Genomic DNA, 20,770 nt, shown 5'->3' on the forward strand with positions numbered 1-20,770 from the left:
AGTTACGTGCCATGATATCAATGTTGTCAGCGAAACCAAATAACTTGACGGACTTCGTGAAAATCGTACCACTCGTGTCAATCCCTGCCCTTCGCATTACTCCCTCCAAAGCGATGTTGAATGGCAGACACGAAAGACCATCACCTTGCCGTAACCCTCGGCGCGTTTCGAACTGACTCGAGAATGCCCCTGGAACTCGAACTACGCACATCACCCGATCCATCGTCGCCTTGATCAACCGTATCAGTTTATCCAGAAATCCGTTTTCGTGCATTAGCTGCTATAGCTGGTCCCGATCGATTGTATCATATGCGACTTTGAAGTCGATAAATAGATGATGTGTGGGCACGTTGTATTCGCAGCATTTCTGCAATACCTGACGTATGGCGAACACCTGGTCTGTGGTAGAGCGTTCACCCATAAATCCCGCCTGGTACTGCCCCACGAACTCTCTTGCAATTGGTGTTAGTCGGCGGCATAAAACTTGGGAGAGTACCTTGTAGGCGGCGTTCAGCAATGTGATTGCGCGGTAGTTGCTACAATCCAGCTTATCGCCGTTTTTGTAGATGGGGCACATGATACCTGCCCTCCTGCGGCAGAACCTCATCCTCCCAAACCTTGGTAATCACCCAGTGCAGCGCTCTGCATCACCACCGTGTTTAAACAGCTCTCCTGGTAGTTGGTCAACTCCAGGGGCTTTGTTGTTTTTCAGCCGGCCGATCTTCTCCAGGTTTTCTTGGAGATTCGGTGCTGTAAGTCGCATGTCCTGCACGCGTGCTCTTAGGTTCATAACCATACCGTCACCGTTGTCTACCATATCAGCATTCAGGTGCTCTTCGTTGTGCTGCCGCCACCTTTGGATCAACTCACGCTCGTTTGTAAGAAGGTTCCCATTATGTCCTTACACATATCGGGTTGTGGCACGTGGCCCTTACGTGAACGGTTCAACTTCTCATAGAACTTTCGTGCGTTATTAGCATGCTACAGTTGCTCCGTCTCTTCACGGTCTCGACCTTCCTGCTGGCGCTTTTTCCTCCGGAAAATCGAGTTTTATCTGTTCCGCGCCTGTTTGTATCGTGCCTCGTTGACCCTCGTGCGGTGTTGCAGCAATCTCGCCCATGCTGCATTCTTCTCCTCAACTAACTTCTCACATTCGCCGTCATACCAGTCGTTTCTCTGATCCGGAGCCACCGTGCCTACTGTAGCAATTGCGATGCTTCCAATGGCGGATCGAACATCTCTCCAGCCATCTTCAAAAGATGCTGCGCCTAGCTGCTCTTCCGTTGGGACTACCACTTCCAGCTCCTGCGCTTATTCTTGGGATAGTCTACCGTCTTGTAGCCGCCCAGTGTTTGGCCGCGGTGGACGACTCCGACCCGTGTTGTACACCGTCGAGAGTTTTTAACCCAGACATACTGCAACGAGGTAGTGGTCGGATTCAATATTCGCACTGCGGTAAGTGCGTATGTTCGTGATGTTGGAGAAGAATTTGCCGTCGATTATAACGTGGTCGATTTGGTTTTCCGTTACTTGATTAGGTGATTTCCATGTGATTTCCACAGTGGGCATCCATCGTATGTCTGCTCTAGCTATGCATGGAACGCTTCTTTCTCGTCGCCGGGTCTCCCTTCGTGTGGGCAGTGCACGTTGATGATGCTATAGTTGAAGAATCGGCCTTTTATCCTCAGCTTGCACATCCTTGCGTTGATTGGCTGCCACCCAATCACGCATTGGCGCATCTTTCCCAGCACTATGAAGCCGGTTCCCAGCTCGTTGGTGGTGCCACAACTTTGGTAGAAGGTAGCCGCTCGATGCCCGCTTTTCCACAATTTCTGTCCTGTCCTCGTCGGAGGGCCGTCGTGCCAGGGCTGTTTAGCATCCCACTTGGGCTTGTGCGCTTGTGCACGCGGTCGCTTTGGCGGAGCCTACTTGCGGATACATGCAGCTTTTTATAGAGTGATTAATTATTTTTATAGCGTCTTAGGGGAAATGCTACAAGGTTAAAAGACTATTATTCTTCCATTTTGAATAGTGGAAGTAAATGGAAGAATAATAGTCTTTTAACCTTTTTATAGAGGTTTAACAGGGCCCACTGTCAAACCCCACCACATCCTAGGCAGGCGCCACAACTCGCAGATGGCCTGGGGAGGGATCGTCAAGCCCTTGGACATAGTCCCTGCCAATCCCCCCCCCTCCACCTGCACCTGACCCAGGACACCCTTAAATAAAACCGGCCGGATTGGCACCATGGTCAAATCAAGTCATGTATCAAAAAATAGACATGATGGCGCTTCTTCCCTGAAAATTTCATGGCAATCGGACGTAAACTAAGCCCACGCGGGTGATTTCAATTTTGATTTCTAAGTCAGACCGACACGGGTTATTAAGTGAATGTTGATCGTTCATCCAACGGGTTGAGAATAATATAAGGAAAGTCTAAAATTATAGGTCGACAGGTCTTATTTTTCACATTTGATAACACCAAAAAAAGTGTTTTTTTTAATAAAGAGTTTGAAATTAGTATTTTGCCCACAACTTTTGATCTTATAGTTCGATTTGGTAAATATTCCAGGAAAAAAAATGGGACATACCGTGCGGGACCGAAATCCGTACAGCATCGAAATCCGTCCACCTCATGAGATATCAATGAATTAAAGGGTGTTAAAGGTAATTAATGTGGAAATAATTTATCTTGTCCTGTTCGGATACTTGGCAGGGGGGATATAAATAGAAAGAAGGCTTTGAAATTAAAGCAGCAAAAATCAAAAACAAATCTCCACCCACCAAACGCGGAGTTTTTGCCGCCATTTTGTTTTCGGGTAGAGCATAATTGCACCAAAAGTATCTGTGTTTTAATTGCTAATTGCGAATCATTACATAGGATAAGCGGAATACAAATCGAATGGATCGCTTCTCAAGGTGCGTATCGAACTATTTACAGTGTTAGTTTAGTCAATCAGACTGCTTCAATTTAAATATTTAGTTCAATAATAGCTGTACGGATTTTGATCCTTTGATTCGAAATCCGTCCACGGTGGACGGATTTCGAGTCAGGAGTAGTAGATTTTATCCATTATTTTATCATGTTTTACGTAGTTTTTAATGAGTAACTGTGAAACACTTCAAAACTAGAAGCCTTCATGCTCCTGTGTCAGTGATAAATGTTTTATTTACATTCGATTCCTATTTTATAATGACTTTTCCATATACTAAGGTGCTTAATTGTACGGATTTCGATGCCCCACGTAACTACTTGTCGAATGCAACTTGCCGCGATTAAGGTTAAGGTTAAGTGCTCAAAAAATCAATTTTTCGAGATGAGTTGATCGGTATATACGATTCTTCTATAAAAAAATAGTTTTTGGAGCGAACAAATAGCTGTTATGCATACAGTGACGAAAACAGTATTTCTCGGGTACTTATTCAAAAGGACGTATGTGATTTTGTAAACAAAGATTCCAACGTCGATTTGTCCAATCTGATGGCTCTCCCACGCAAACCGACACCACTAACAGGTAGCCGAAGGCTTCCCCTACCTGTCTGTGGTGATGGTTTGCGTGGGAGTGCTATCAGATTGGACAAATCGACGTTTGAATCTTTGTTTACAAAATCACATACGTCCTTTTGAATAAGTACCCGAGATTTGCGGTTAAATGGTTTATGAACAAAACCCACGAGATCTCAATTTTTATATTTTTCAAGATCCCAGAACATGTATTTTTCTTCCTCAGTTCTAAGTTAACAATATTCTCGTATTATTTATTTTTGTAGTTATTTATATTTATACACAAAATAGATCAATTAACAATAAGTGCTTACGTATTTAGTGGACGACCCTTATCCATATGCAGTGCTTCACATTAACAACATCAAGTGTCGGGAAACGAATAAGCCAACTTTTATGTATAATTGTTTTGGTGAAATTTTCTTCCATTCGTCTATTGGAGCCATTTTCAACTGCTGCTTGATGAGGGGACAATATAGTGGAGTGTTGAACCCATGCGTACGTTGTAAATAAGGGATTCTCAAAATTCTAATTTATAAACGAAGTTACTAATTATCACTAATAAAGGAATTACAAAAAAAAACATACAAAAATTTATCGAAATTTTACTAAACAGCAATTGATCTAATGTTTCGCTTAACTGCTATCATTTTGAACAATTTCATCTAGTGTGTAATTTATTAGCAGTAGGAAAAAAAACCCTATATATATTCCAACATATTTGTAATTCACTGCCAAAATTTCAGCTCAATCGGTTATCGGGGAACAAAGTTGAAGCTTGTGAAAGTAGGCCATTTTGTATGAAAAACGGTCCGCACTGCTATTATTCTGAACGCAGGTGTACATATGTATATCGTCAATCGTCATATGCATTATGAAAGGCTCATGAAAGCGACACTCACCGACACAGTGACCTACATGACACATCCAGTTCCGAAGTGGAAGTTTTATCGTGGCTGTGCTTCCTCGTCTCGAACGACAAAGGAAAAAAAATCAAAAGCAAACTGACCACTTCAGCGCTGAAATGCAAACAACTTTCAATTCGTCCCCAAGTCAGCGAGAAGCACTCGTTGGCTTTCTTTTCCAGTCGATTGGATTTTAGCGCAAAACCCACCGACGGGCCAGCCCATTTGGAACGAAACGTCGTGTGCGAGTAGGTATATCGTACTCAATCGCTAATTGTTAGTGTAAACAAAATTCAGCACTCGCCGGACGGAATTCCTTGACTTTGACCTAGAACCGCACAAAAAGTCAGTCACAAAATACGACGATGACGGTGACTGACGAGTCCGGCGCGGCGGTATAGGTATGTGAAAAGGAGTGAATATGTACCGACCGCAGCAACTTGCTCGATAAATTGAGCTACGTTTTAGGACCTGCGGACCGCGGAGTGCAGTTTTAAGCTGAGTCATTGGTTTTTGAAAACACGTCAAACTGGGTCTAGCTGGCACCAATCGCCTCGGTCAGTGAGAAACAGTTTAAGTATGGAAGGTAAACGGGTGGCCATAGCGAATAATTGTTGTTATTTGGTGTTATTTCAAACAGTTTTTGCACAGCGCGATAACAACAACAAAGGCATGTAACGTTATGGAGGAAGGTTTGCCTTGAATAATATTTACTATGAAGCGCGGAGAAGACCTCTTTGGTTCAGCTGTGAAATGAACGTTTAACAAAAGCATAGTTGAGGTGTCTGGGTTCGATCCATGATCCCAGTAAGAATTACTACGAGGAGTATATACGTATGGACCCATACATGCTCTATGACAGGTAATTTGACTTAGAAGCTTTGCAGTTATAAACTGTAATAAGCACTGAAAATTCTTCCGTATTTTCAAGGGGAATATCCTTGAGTTTTCACGGGAAAAATTCTTTTGAATTTTGAACAGAATCTTTTTAGAACTTTCACGGGGAATTCTTTTGAGCTTTCACGTGAAATTGTTCCTAATTTCCAAGGAAATTTCTTCTCAACTTCCACTAGCATTTTTTCTTCAACTTTCTATGGAAAATTATATTGAACTTCCATGAAAGCTTATTATTTTCCATTGAAAAATCTTCTGATTTTTCCCTGAAAATTCTTCTGAATTTTAATTGGAAAAACTTCTTGAATTCCACGGGAAACTATTTTGAATTCGTAAAATTCTACTTAAACTGCATAGCAATTTTATCAGAATTTCCACGGAAGTACCATTTCAAATTGCCACAAAACTTCACCTGTATTTTTGTATGAATTGCTACGGATTTTTTTTCTCATTTATTAAGCTTATTCATAGCACACGATTTTATGAATTTAAAAATAAGTAGAAATATCGCGGCAACATTATTACTTGGATCGCTTCGCCATTTAAATACAAAAACCAATATAATTTTTTTAATTGTAGAAATTATTGACATTTGGTGTCTAAATGTAACACTAATATAGTTGTTAACGGTCATCGGGTCGGAAAATGTTTAGTAACCGGTTGAGGAACACGTCAGCAGAGATATTACAATCGTAGAAAACTTAAGTAGTCGTTAAAGCGTTGTCTGATTGCGTGTATTGGTTCATTTGAGGCGTAGTTATTGTTCCATGATCACATGTAAAAAATATCTTTACCTGGGTTGTTTTTCGAGCATGTGGATGTTAAGTTGTTTGAGAAATACATATCTGGCAGTCGATGTTTCCAGAAAATATTTTGCCAGCGTTCGTCGTCTGAGAAATAAACCTTCTTACTTCAAGAAGTTCATTTTGTAGAGGGCGACATCACTCACGGCGACAGGTTCGAGAGATTGCCTTAACCAAGATTTCTAATAGCGTAACGAACGGACTTATTCTGTACTACCTCCACTGGCATTTTTTCCATAGTACACATACGTGAAATGTAAGTCCACTAACTAGAGTAATGTCAAGATCAGTAATGTGTTGCATGCGATCGCTTACGATGGTACGACGTAATATTATATTTGTTCATGATCAGGCTCTGCAAGCTTATGGAGTACCATTCGGCAAATGTATACATCATATTCTGCAGATCCACACAGTACGTTGACTTTCTAAATATTTTTTATTTTCATGACCTACCAAAACCATGGATGGATGCTTAAGTGGGCCAAGATTACTGCCGTGCGCCGAAGTTGCTGGTAAATATTCTCGATTGAGAAATGTGATTCGCCCAATATCATTTTCACTTACATTTAACGGCTCATCGTGTGAGATCTAAACACGCTTCTAAATGAAACAACAGATCTTTCCAGGTTGTTGTGAACAGCATCAGGTTAATTATTCGTAGATACTGAATGCTTCGAATAGAAGCCAAGTCCAAGCCCAACTCCACACCACATGCGTCTAAACGTCTGACATTGCTAACCGCCACGACGCCCACCAAAACTTGGAGAAGTGAGAAATTAGAAGTAAGAAGTAACAAGTGGAAATGATAAGTGAGCCGTTACAAATATTTTATAAAAATTATGTCCTACTGGTCTCTGAAAAATCCAGGGGGGGGGTTAGTGAGAAATGAGAAGTGAGGAGTAAAAAGGTGGGAAATGAGACACTTCTCATTTTTCACTTCGCAATTTTTACAGTCAGAGGAGAGGCAAGTGAAAAGTGAAATGTCTCACATCTCATTCTAACTTCTTTTTTCCTACTTATCACTTCCTATTTCTCACTACTCACTTCTCAATGATCAAATCACATTTTCCACATATACTATTGTTCGGCCAAACGACATTTCCGGCTTTTTTACCCGATCAGCAAATGACATTAACAACGTACTTTGTGGATCTTCCTTTAACGATCGTACACGTAAAAAAAATTAATGTTAATTATTATTAAGATTTCTAATACTTTTTGCCAAAGCAGGCGCTTAATGATATGTATAAGAAAAGACTTATACATTGCATTATGCACATACATTCCCAAACTTATACTTTTCATTAACTTTTTAATGTTATAAGCTTTTTGGTATGGGATCTTGTTTTTTATGTTTCTTTGTTCCTCCCTGTCTATGATGATGTCTCTCAGTTGCGTTGCATTGCGTTGTAATGGAGTATTTCGTAGATTGCATACTGATAGCTGTCATGCGTATTACTTAGCTTTCTTAGCCCAACTGCTTACTGATTAGTATATGGGGTTAACAACAATCCAATTGGAGGTCCAAAATGATAAAACATGATAGATTCCATTGCTGGTCACGTCCATCTTATCCATTACTATATTGATGCCTCTCAGTCAGAAAGACAAAGCAGCAATAAGTTAGCAAATTCAATCGGAACAGACACGCGCACACGCGAACAGAGCAGTGCGTGCGGACGTGCTTTTTGCTCGCGCATTTTTTCTCGTGTTTTCTCTCGTTCATTCGCTGTTTACGTTTTCGCTTCGTCGCGTTGGCGTTATTTTCTCCCGGTCCTGTTATGGAAGACTCGATGGCCGATTCGGTTGCGGGAAAGGTGCCTACCCATGCAGCACAATCGAAGCAAATTTGGTTGCAGCAACTTAATTGGAACTGAATCTGGTCATATAGAAGTTGAAGCGATGAAATGTTTGTACTACTCGGGTAAGCACACTGCTCATGGAGGCGCGGGTAACCCCTCCAAGCAGCTTTTGCAGAGCGACTTATATTCGTCGTTGCCAATCGACGATCCCAGCAATCCGCCGAAGAAACGAAAGCAGCAGCAATCGCAGCTGCCATAGGTGCAACCGGAACGGAAGGAGAAGTGCCCGCCCGTGTTTGTGAAGGGCGATTCGCTGGATTTGCACCGAAAATTCGACAGCTGATCGCTAAGGGGCTGGAATGTGCTTTTCGGCTCTGCAGAGAGTGCGTGAAAGTGATGCCGGCAAACAAGGACCATCATCAATCCGTCGTGGAGTTCCTCGAGGTCCACAAGTATGAGTCATACACTCATTACCACCCCAGCACGAAGCCGCTCAAGGCTTTCATCTCATTGCGAAACTCGAGAGCTACGGCATGAAGCCAGTGGCCGTGCACAAGAGCGCTTGTGACGACAAGACGAGGAGATATCGCGACCAGCTTTACCTGGTTCATATGGAGCACGGCTCCACCACGTGGAAGAACCTGAAGCCGTCGTTAACTGGGAGCGATATCAGCCAGTGCACCACGATGTTATGCAGTGCACCAACTGCTTCAACCTCGGGCACGGCACCAGGAACTGGCACATGAAGCCGCGCTGCAGCAAGCGTGGCGAACCCCATCCGACCAAAGAGTGCGACAAGATGGAGATGGTTGATCCAAAGTGCGCCAGCTGTGGCGACAAACATCGGGCTACAATCAAGGACTGTCCAAAGCGGGCGGCGTTTTTGAAAATCCGGAAGAATACTTCCACCAGAAACTTGTCGAAGAAGAACCGTGTTCTTGCTCTCAACGAGGTAAACTTTCTAGCCATCCCGGCTCCCCGTCGTGCGATTCCAATCTTCCCACCGCTACAACCGCACAAGCGACTGTCAGCGGCAGCTGCGTTGGTTCAACGCTTGCTAGCTCAAGAGCAAAAACATCGAACTGGCTGATTTCCTCGATGAGAAGGAAATTGACGTGGCGTTCATCACCGAAACGCACCTAAAACCGAAGGTGAGCGTCCACATCCCGGACTTTCGTATCGTGCGACTCAACCGGCTGCCCAGGGGAGGTGGTGTGGCCATCGCTCTTCGCTACAACATTAACTGTCGCCTGCTGCCAAACTTCCAGTCGAGCATCATCGAGGCCATCGGTGTTGTAGTGACCACTGCCGTCGGCACAATCACGCTCAACGTGGCGTACTGCCCAATTCAAGCTAAAGACGGCGATGGTTCATCGGCCACACTTCGGAGGGACATCGTCAAGCTAACGCGAAGACAAGGTCAGTACATCATTGCCGGCGACCTGAATGCCAAACATCAAGCCTAGGGCAACAGTCGCTGCAATCGAAACGGCACCATCTGGAGGAACGATATGGAGGAAGGCCACTACTCGATCTTGAGCCCAGATTTCCACACTCGGCTGAGTCGGTCCGGCGTCTACTTGACAATCGACTTGTACATCACCAATATGAACGACCACATCTCGCAGCCGGTCGTCTACCAGGAGCTCAGCTCGGATCACTATCCGGTGGTGGTGGAAGTGGGCTCCTTGGTTAATCGGCATCAGCTGTCCCGGCAAACCTATCATCGAGTCGGCTGGGGCCGGTTCCAAAGGTGCATGGACGTCAACGTTGACTACGAGGCGATCAACATATACCGACAGCTCGGCAGGTAAGCAATACCCTAACCATCGATACCCTCACCAAAGATTTGAATCGATTGCAGAATGTCACTCGCAGGCAGTTTCAGCGTACTGGACTTAAGGCACGCTGCAATCGAAACACAAAAATTATCAAGGCCAGATTGGTGGACCTCAGCAATAGTGATTCCTCCAATAACTTTCCGTGCCGTCTATTATGCAAGCCGCCAAACCGGATAAGTTTTGGCTGTACATGACAGGATTGAATCCGCTAATTAATGATAGCGACGTGCAGAAAATAGTCTCACGTTGTTTGAATATTTCGGATGCTGCTGAGGTGATTCGTCTTGTTCCCAGAGGCAAAGATGTGACCACCTTGACTTTCGTATCCTACAAAATCGGATTGGATCCTGATCTCAAAGAATTGGCGCTCGAACCATCGTCTTGGCCCACCGGAATCCGGCTAAGAGAGTTTGTTGATTTCTCAAAAAACTAATCTTGGATTTTGAAAAAAACATACAATCTACTGTTGCTGATCCGGGACAACCTTCGACAAGTATTGAGGATTCCTCCTACCCCCCCGACCCATTCGAGTTCTGCAGCACCATTCATCATCGTCCCGGTCGTGTGGTCGGAGGTGGCGTAGGGGGTTTCCGCACTCCAACCTCAGGCGAGTATCCTCCTAATTATATAGTTTCGATACCTGATGCTTTTCCGGCTTCCAGCTACTCCATACCATTCGACTGTATTGTCAGTGCTCCTGCATCGGAAACAAGCATTCTATCATCATTTACTGCAACTTTGGATCCGGGACACCCTGTAACAAGTACTAAGGAAGTCCCTGAGCCTCCCGACCCAGTCGTGCCTTCCAATGCCACCCGCCATCGTCGTCGTCCCGGTCCTGTGGTCGGTGATGGTATACGGGACTTCCGATCTGCTTCACCAGGCGAGTATAATCACGTTAATGATCTGTCCCTGCCTGAAAATTCACCGCTTTTCAGTTCGGTTTCAACTTCCGGCATGGACACCGCTCCCACTAGGAGTCTACGAGTGTATTACCAAAATACTAGAGGACTTTCTACCAAATTGGACGACGTTTATCTGGCTGTGCTTGATGGCGAGTATGATGTTTATGTGTTCACCGAAACCTGGCTTGATGGGAGAATCAACTCACTCCAACTTTTCGGTGACAACTTCGTCGTTTATAGAGTGGATCGCAGTATATCTAATAGCTCTCGCGTGCGTGGTGGCGGTGTTCTAGTTGCTGTTTCCAATGAGCTTATTTCCTGCCAGATCGCTGTCGGACAATTCAATTCAATTGAGACTGTTTGGGCCAAAATAAGTCTCTCTAGACGCAGCATTTTCATCGGTGCCTCGTACATTCCTCCCGACCGACGACATGATTGCAGTGTAATACAACTTCATCTTGGTGCTACAGAATTTGCCTCTGCTTTGGCCTTATCATCGGATGTGGTTCTTCTGCTTGGAGACTTCAATCAACCCGGACTTGTCTGGTCTCTCTCGCACCATGGATATACGTTTCCTGATCCGCTTTCGTCTACAACTACACCTGCTAGTCGCCAACTAGTCGATGGAATTGCTTTTCTTGGACTCAGCCAAATCAATAGGATTTCCAACTTTCAATCAAACATGCTCGACTTGGTGTTTATCAATGATTATTCACTGCATGAATGCACTGTCCTTGAGGCTCCGGACGCCGTTGTGCCACTTGACAACTATCATCCTGCGTTGGATATATCTATTGACAACAGATTTAATCTACGTTTCGATGGACCTGTGAGTGACGACCGACTCAATTTTCGCAAAACCGATTTTCAACAGCTCCGACAATGCTTGTCCCGTATTGACTGGAATGTTTTAGACCGCCTGGACATCGAATCAGCTGTAGACCGCTTCAACTGTCTGCTACGTGACTCCGTTTCAGCCACTGTACCGAAGCGAAAGCCTCCGAGGAAACCACCGTGGACTAATGCTCTATTACGCAACCTGAAAAGAGTGCGCGCTAGAGCTCTTCGCGCTTATACTTATCGACGGTGTGCCTTCACTAAACGGAACTTCAACATTGCCAGCAATGATTATCGGCAGTATAATAAACTTCGTTACAAACATTATGTTCATCTCACGCAACAAAATCTCCGACGACACCCTAAGAAGTTTTGGTCTTTCGTGAATTCTAAAAGGAAGGAAACTGGACTGCCATCAAGTGTTTTTCTCGATAACGACATTGCGCTGAATACTGAGGAGAAATGCAGCCTTTTCGCTAAACACTTCTCAAGTGTATTCTCGAGCTATTCGCCTTCTCAGGATGACACTGATAGAGCTGTGAGTGGAGTACCTAGTAATGTAGTGGATGTGGACGTCTTTGATATAGACGTTCAAATGGTTCTGTCAGCGATAAGTCAGATTAAATCATCATTTTCTCCTGGACCTAGCGTTCTTCCATCGGCCGTGCTGAAGAAATGCTCTGATATTCTAGCTGTTCCACTTTGTCTACTATTCAACCTATCACTCCAGCAGAGTAAATTTCCTGTGCAGTGGAAATGCTCTACTATGTTCCCAGTTTTCAAGAAAGGCGACAAACGTGATGTGACTACCGTGGCATTACATCACTCGGAGTGGAGTCGAAAGTGTTCGAGTCGCTGATGAACGATAGAATGTTCGCTTCCTGCAAAAATTACATCAGCCCCTATCAGCATGGTTTCTTTCCCGGCCGCTCTGTGGAAACGAATCTTACCAGTTATACTTCGTTTTGCATGGAGAACATGTGTAAAAATTCCAAATAGATACCGTTTACACCGATCTAAAATCTGCCTTCGACAAAGTTAATCATGACTTGCGGCTTGCAAAACTAGAAAAAATGGGCTGTTCTTCTGCTTTATGCACTTGGCTCAGATCATATCTGGTTGGACGCCAAATGTCGGTCAGTATTGGAAACAATTCGTCCGACTGTTTCTCGAACCTTTCTGGAGTTCCACAAGGTAGCACCCTTGGACCATTGCTATTCTCGCTTTTTATAAACGATGTAACCCTTATACTATACTGCAACGTGGAGGTATGCTGCTGTTGTTTGCCGATGACCTTAAAATGTATGTAATTGTCCGAGACCTCACTGACTGCTATGAGCTACAGAACCTTCTCGAAATCTTCCATGACTGGTGTACTCGGAATATGATGGTTCTGAGCATTCCGAAGTGCTGTGTCATAAGTTTCCGACGAACGACTAATTTCATCCAGTTTGACTACAGTATTGCTGGTTCTCAACTTCAACGGGTTTATCACGTTAAAGACCTAGGAGTTGTTTTGGATGAAAATCTTACCTATAGCCGTCACTTCTCAAATACCATCGATAGAGCCAATCGCCAGCTTGGGTTCATGTTTAAAATCTCCAATGAGTTCCAAGATCCGTTGTGTTTCAAAGCACTGTACTGCTCTCTGGTACGCTCAATACTAGAGTTTGCATCTGTTGTTTGGAATCCCTACCAGGCTGTATGGAGTGACCGGTTCGAAGCTGTCCAAAGAAGATTTGTCAGATATGCCTTGCGCCACCTTCCATGGAATGACCCGTTGAACTTGCCTGCTTACGCTGATCGCTGTCGTCTACTCGGGTTGGATACTCTAGCCAAGCGGAGGAATGTGGCTCAGTGTGTCTTCATTGCCAAGCTTTTATTATCTGAATACGATGCTCCTAAGTTGCTGTCGAGGATCAGTTTATACGCACCTGTCCGGACGCTTCGAGCGCGAGCGCTGCTACACGAGGAGCCACAAGCTACTAACTATGCTGCAAACAGTTCTATTGTCGCCATGATCCATCGCTTCAACGAAGTGTCCGATGAATTTGATTTCAACATCTCTACATCCAGATTTCGCTGCCGCTTGCTGAGCCGTCTTTAATGTTTTTATTGTTTGACCACCATTAGATTTAAGAATTTCATGTAGACAACACAGTCCGATGAATAAAAAACAAATACAAAAAAATAAGATCCGCGCTCTTCCAGACTGAAAAAAAGGACTCAATATTAATGAAAGCTGAAGGATCAAGTGGTGAACTTGATTAACTATTAAACTTTATAGGTCCCTCACTTTCACGCACCAGCGAGTGAACTGAATGAATTCTCGCTTAACTTTTCACTACACTTGGCATACCGTATACCAAAACGAACACCTAAGTCGAGTCAAGTACGAGGCACTGAAGACGACCTTACTGTTGAGGCCGAAATACGTATATGTCAAGGTACAATTAAGTGGTGGAAATAAATGGGATTGTACAAACTCGTCTTACGACCAGTGAAGACATACCACTAAAAAGCTCAAAATAATTTTCTTATACAACTAAGGTAATTTGCTGTACTTTTAGAAAAAAATATAATTTGAGTACTGAAATCAAAAGCTTTCATGTTGTTGTGTTGATTGCGCTATTCAAATTAATTCATGAAAAAAATGTTACTTGTCACTGCGGGCTGCATGTGTGGCGAGAAAAGAGGTTTTTGTTTACTTTATCCCTGACCTGATCGTTGCTGCTAATTATTTTGAGCTTTAATTCATTGCTAGAAAGTGAGTGTAAGAGGCAATGTATCAATATCCTACAAGTCATTAATTTTAACATAGTATTTGTCGCATGTTTCGATAGACATTTTGCCGAAAGTCATTTTGCCAAAATGGACAACGTGTTCGAGTTCGTTCGTGTTTTGTTCAGCAAGCAGCTCGATGGCGCGATCATCAAAATAAAAATTTTGTTCTGCTTTGTTGTTTATAATTAATTAACAAGTGAAAGTTTAGTTCGCGTCCCATCATGTTTCATCCAGGACACCGATCGATCGCGCTATCATCGAAATATTTCGTTCGGCTTTGAGCGGTCGGTAAGTCGATTAATTAGTACGCGTTAAATTGTGCTTTTGTGTAAACTTGATCAAACTACAGGCTACACTTGGCATACCGTTTACCAAAACGAACACCTAAGTCGAGTCAAGTACGAGACTCTGAAGACGACCTTACTGTTGAGGACGAAATACGTATCTGTCAAGGTACAATTAAGTGGTGGAATTAAATGGGATTGTACAAACTCATCTTACGACAAGTGAAGACATTCCACTAAAAAGCTCAAAATAATTTTCTTATACAACTAAGGTTAATACATCAAAACAAAGGTAATTTACTGTACTTTTAGAAAAAAAAATAAATGCAAATAATTTCTAGTTTTCTAGTAACAATTCGCACTTTCTTCTTTATTCCTCTCATCAAATGCTGCACACCTCCGGAGACAACTTCCTTGGCACATTTGTTCCACATTTTGGTCATCTGAGTCGCGTCCCGAGCTGTTTATCCACTTATTAAGCTTTATTAAGCTTCCGCTTCATTATTGCCCAAAATGTCTCGATGGGCCGGAACTGCGGGCAGTTGGGTGGATTATGTTTTTATTGTTGAAATCTACATTATTATCGCGGTACAACTGGATGACTTCCAGATATGCAGCTGCATATCTCTTGCCAAATCATCAGTATTTTTTGGCAAAGTTGTCCATAAAAGCAAACTTAATCTCGCAGGAACAACTCCTCGTGTCGTTGCCATGCCATGCCAGGAAGCTGTCCTAAATCCATTTGACGTAGGTTCCACCGTCGATGAGCAGGATTATCAACGAGGGTGTGCAGAATTTTTTCTCTCCTCTCGGCTTCCATCTGGAATTATTTTTGACTCGCTGCACAAAACACCATGAAATTTGTACCACAGAAAGTGAGCGCCTAGGTAGTCATACCGCTGTAAAATAATTCTTACAGCGTTTATTTTCCGTACCGCTGCAATAAAATAAATGATTCCGGATTCTAACTGGACTGAGCTTTACTTTATTACTTTCATAAGGAATGTATGTATTAAACAAAAATATTTTAAATACCACATAAACGCTCAATTTCATACAAACTGCAAAAAAAATATTTTGTCTGAAATAATAATACAGTAATATCCCGATTTTATCACCCCCTGGTGAATTTTGGGGTACTAAAACAGGGTATGTGACAAAATTGGAAAAAAATATTTCCAATTTTTTTAATTCATTCCACAAATATGAATCATTTTATGTCTTGGAAAGGCCAAATACGTGAACGGTACCCGTTATTTCTTGTCGAAATTGCTTGCAGAATATTTCCCAGGTACTCAGAAGTCGTTCGTAATAAACTACAGGCGGTGAAAGTTATTTCATGAAAATCAATGTTGTTTGTGGTATTATTTACGAAAATAAAAAGAATGACAAAATTTTTGGGGTTGCAAAATCGGGTCGAAAACGTGACAAAATCGGGACGTAATAAAATCGGGGGTAGACAAAATCGGGGAGTGACAAAATCGGATCAACACTGTATAACATAAATTGCTTCATGCGACTTGCGATCTTAATCGCATAAATCAATAAATCGCTAAAACAATATTTAATCAAGAAGAAATCACGACGCCGTGAAGGTAGATCATCGGTCATTAGTTCGCTTCAATCCAACGACCGCATTTGTTTCCCGTTTTCGCTCAGCATTGGTAGAGATTTGACTTCCTATTGGACCGGTTGTACTGACGATGGCAGGAAACAGCGAATAGCCATCACCAAAGTTCGACTCTACAGTTGTGTGACCTTGCCACGCGGAGATAGAAATACCGAAGCAAAAGTAAACCGGCAGAATCGTCAATGTCGCCCGGATAGGAGAGTAAAGCCGGTACCGGTTTAAAACTTTAGCATGGCATTTCACAACCATAGACACCGTCTACCAGCAGATATGAGTGATTAATTTCATTATCTGTCTTCTACCAGACGTGTTGGAGTGGTAAGTTAAATTGATCCATTTGACCGTCACAAATTCTTACCGCTGTGGAACGTACCATACCCGTACGTACGTACCAAAGAGGTAAGTTTGTTGAATATAACCCACGATTGTACATATAAATTGTTGGATCAAAAAGTTTATTTAATTTTAATTGCAGTTTGTTGCAATTTGATAAGAAATCTTTAATTGCTAAATAGTTATTATTTTTGTTGTTAATAGTCAGGAACTTGAACCGTCTACAATATAACACTAAGTAAAAAAACCAGATTAATCCACCTAGCGGTGATGGAGGCTTTCTCGTATGTTATAAAAATAGATCTTTTCTCCCTTTCGACCTTTTGTCTCTTTCGTCCTTTTGACCCTTTCGACCTTTTGTGCCTTTCGACCTTTTGTCCTCTCTACCTTCTGTCCCTTTCGACGTTTTGTTTTTTCGACCTTTTGTCTTTTCGACCTTTTGCCTTCTCGACCTTTTGTCTTACGACCTTTTATCCTTTCGAACTTTTGTTATAGATTCAACACTATGAGTCTCCGGGCCTTTTAAAAAGTTTGTTTTCGGAGCGATCATATAGCCTTTACGTATGCGAGAAAGGCAAAAAGGCGTACTTGATCCAGTTAATAAATCGAGTGAGACTGCGTACGTCACGCATGATCTGAAAAGTAAATTTGATAAAGAATACTAACTCTTTTTACGTCTTAGGCCATGAGAGGGAAGCGCAATCTTTAAAAGTCTATATCCCGTTCCCTATCGCATTCATACGTATCAAAGCTAGATTTTGAAATCCTTTTTCTAATTTTTGTTATGAGAACTATTAGCACCAGAAGCCATTTTTATCAAAACTACAACACCCTCTGCCTCTGCCTCTGTTTTAACAATTGATTGAAAATTTTGTTTCCGGCCCTATGTACAGTGTGGTCCAAGTTCCATTTCCACTTCCTAACTTTAATTTATATCGGCTTCACATTACATTCTCGATAGATCTCGGTGTTTGAAATCTAATTGAGGGGATATCTAATTGAGGGATCACTTGGTTCAAATTTTATACTTCAGGAATCGTTTGATTTATAACTGCAGCTGATGAGTGTTCTTCACTGCTACACAGCACGTTTCACTATCATGAATAGCACTGGTGTAAGGGACGTATACGCCATTTTACTAAAATGGCTAATCTAGTTGTTTATCAGGAAAATGGAAACTTGTTTGTTGTAAATTACGTACGTCACTTTTTCAGATTACCTAAACAAATGTCGGAATAAGAGCGATCAAAGAGTCATCCAGTAACTAAGTAAGGGCTTAGTGACTACTGTTCAATAAAATTCTTCAATTCCTGCCACATTAACAGTTAAAAGAATCAAACCAACTGGAGATTTGCAACCAAAAATACTGTTTCCCAAACCCATGAACTATGAATCAAAATGAACAACTGGTATTGCTAAAGCGGAAATGTTTTTTTTTTTTCCTAAACAAGATTTTAAACTTTGCGCATTTCATTATGCAGCTTCGGTCTGAGAACAATATTAAGGTTCTTCAATAAAAGGTGAAACAGAAGATAAAGATTTCACTCGCCTGTGGTGGACTAATCGCCCTGACATTGGCATTGACCATCGAATCACAATTCGAACAGGCACCGACGACGGAATCGATTTGTCACCCATAATATGGAAATTGTATTTGAAACACGTTCATCGTCGTATGGCTAGCTAATAATCATTCCAGCTCTGTTGAGCCGGTTGCAATGCGTAATTATGTAAATCTGGGCCAACCAATTATCATGCATATTCAGAGTGCCACACACGTTCTTCCAGCAATGGATGATATGAATGAAAAACAGTAGTGCCAACGAGTACCTATGTATGAACTCTAAATATAGTTCATCTATTTGCAATCGTATCCAACGAAATTGTACTTATGGATTAATACATTGTGTCAATTTTCATATCTGTCCTTTGAACGGAACTTCAATCACTTGTTCTCAGTAAATATAACATTTATAGCTTAAGTCGGACCTACGTGAGTGGTGTTTTCTGTTCTTTTTACCAAAAACCGGCATACTGATTGAATACAAACTGAAAGTGTAAAAGCCAGCAACGCGAAATACAACCTGTCACACAACTATTTATTTAGTATTAGAATAAAAAATTTACGGTTTTGTATCCCCCTCTCTTCCATCTCGAATTTCGTTTCAAATCTCTGAACATTTTATATGAATCCTCGCGTTTCTTGAACCTCATCACTCCCGCGTTGTGACGAACTTTATGGATGGCTTTTTAAACTTATTTCAGGCATTTCAGGTATTAATAGGTTTAATTATCATATTGTAAATCATGCACATGGCCTCTAAGGACATGTAAGGACAACATGAGTTGCTATTGGCTTTGTATCGAGTCCGGTTTAATTAGTAGATAAATTTTTCTGCACTCCCATGTGATTTGGAGAACATAGCACATCCTATTTGTTCATATAAAAAGAGTAAATCATGTGAATGGCCTCTAAGTGCTTGTATGGACTAATAATGCCAAGAAGAAGAAGACCATGCTTCTGAACTCCACAATGGTTTGGAGAGCCGATAACATGTATAGAAATATTGACTGCATGCAATTTTGACACATTTTGAGAAAAACAGTAATAAAACTGTTCATGCTTAATGTGATTGTGCAATTCTTGTCAATATAAAAGTTGCGAACTTCCTCCGATTACTGAACGATTACTGAATGTAGGTTGTCCGAGAAATGCCTGAGCTATTGCTAAGTCATATCCGAGCCATAAGTCATAACCCGAACACCGTCAGTGTGAGTGTTTTGAACATTGAAGATTATGTTAAATAATAACGATCGATTAGTCTAATTAATATTGGTGTTTTTGATCATTATTATTTTACTATAATCAATTATAATTGAATTATAGCACAATCCCATAACTTGCTGTTTAACTACATTCCCCCTTATTTTGTAATGTACACACAACTACAGATAATTATGTTTATTTTCTTGTTTACAATGAAAGAGAAACATGATCAATACTATAAGAAACGAAAATATGTTTCCATTACTATGTGCGTCCTTTTGTTCATGTTTGCAAACCATTTATTCATTCATCTGTACGCAGAAGCATTTAAACAACATGACGCTCAACTGACTCTTAGGTGTGGGACTATTCACCCAGTCAGTGCTGACCGTTGCAACAAGCTCCATCAATACCCCTCTGTACCATCATTCCAAACATTGCACATGATGCGACCGTCAATTATTGCTGCCCAACTACTTACGTTTAACTCTCAGTGCGGCTTTGCAGTCGTCAGTAGCGAACAACAACAGCCCAACGAAAGATGTTTCTCACAATCTTAATATGCGAGAGCAATTCATGGACGAAGAATTGTTAAGTAGGTACCTACCCAGCTTTATAACTATTTGCCGTGATCGGTAGTACAATAACGGCCGAACGAAGTTACACCGACCGGTCAAGCTAATGCAGTGGTTCCAGATCATTTGAGATTAATTATGCTCTGGATATTAATATGAAAAGCATGCCTATTCTTGTTCCCAACGTTCATTACTTGGCCGTATTCCAAACAAATTGCTCCGTTTGAAGCTTTCATAATTAACGTAGAGCTGATAGGGATTTATATAAAAGGTACATCGAAATTAATTTTGAAGTTGATATTCCTCTGGATACTAAAAGTGATATTGGCTATACTCTCTTGTCATTGACAAGTACAAGTGTCGAAGCCGAAGGCATTGCAATTCCAAAATAAGAAATTGAATTGAACTTCTTCATTATTGAAATTGTTCTTTTTTACCGAAGTAATGCTTTATGCACTGATCCAACACACGTGTTTAGTAGTTGCCAAACTACCACTGTACCTGAGTGTGGGACCAAACCCATAACATCCTGGAGCTATTCGTCATCATCCTCGATATTGCCGATATCGCCGTCGACGCGGGCTTACAGGCGTAGTCGACATGACTTTTGAAGTTCAGCTTAGCGTCGAGCATCACCGAGTCGCCGACCCTAATTTACGTCTTCCCTAACTCTTTGCTACACAACCACTCTTCGTCGAGACAGATCTAGTGGGCTGCAGTAAATTCGACCTCCTCGATGAACCACAACAGTGAACCCAGCATAAATCCCTGCGGAACATCTGCCGTGATGAGGGTACAATTCAAGCCTTTCTCTGTCTCATAGATCAGTACTCGATTCTAGAAGTAGCTTTCCAGAATCTTGTACAGCGATGACGATCTCTGCAGGGCCAAACATCGATTTA

The 20,770-nt window shown here is 42.0% G+C and overlaps 2 protein-coding genes across 2 annotated transcripts in view; one reads left to right on the forward strand and one right to left on the reverse strand.

The window, feature by feature from the left end:
* Nucleotides 1–20,770, reverse strand: part of LOC134212280 (protein gustavus-like) — a 748,069-nt gene that overhangs the window by 680,701 nt on the left and 46,598 nt on the right. The gene's annotated exons all lie outside the window — the stretch shown is intronic.
* LOC134209746 (uncharacterized) overlaps nucleotides 9,670–20,770 on the forward strand; it is a 64,210-nt gene continuing 53,109 nt past the window's right edge. The window contains exons 1-2 of the mRNA XM_062685761.1: nucleotides 9,670–9,722; nucleotides 10,692–12,229. Coding sequence (XP_062541745.1) covers nucleotides 9,670–9,722; nucleotides 10,692–12,229 — 1,591 coding nt within the window. The remainder of the gene's footprint in view (nucleotides 9,723–10,691; nucleotides 12,230–20,770) is intronic.

This window comes from Armigeres subalbatus, chromosome 2 (genome assembly GCF_024139115.2).
Source record: "Armigeres subalbatus isolate Guangzhou_Male chromosome 2, GZ_Asu_2, whole genome shotgun sequence".
Lineage (NCBI taxonomy): Eukaryota > Metazoa > Arthropoda > Insecta > Diptera > Culicidae > Armigeres > Armigeres subalbatus.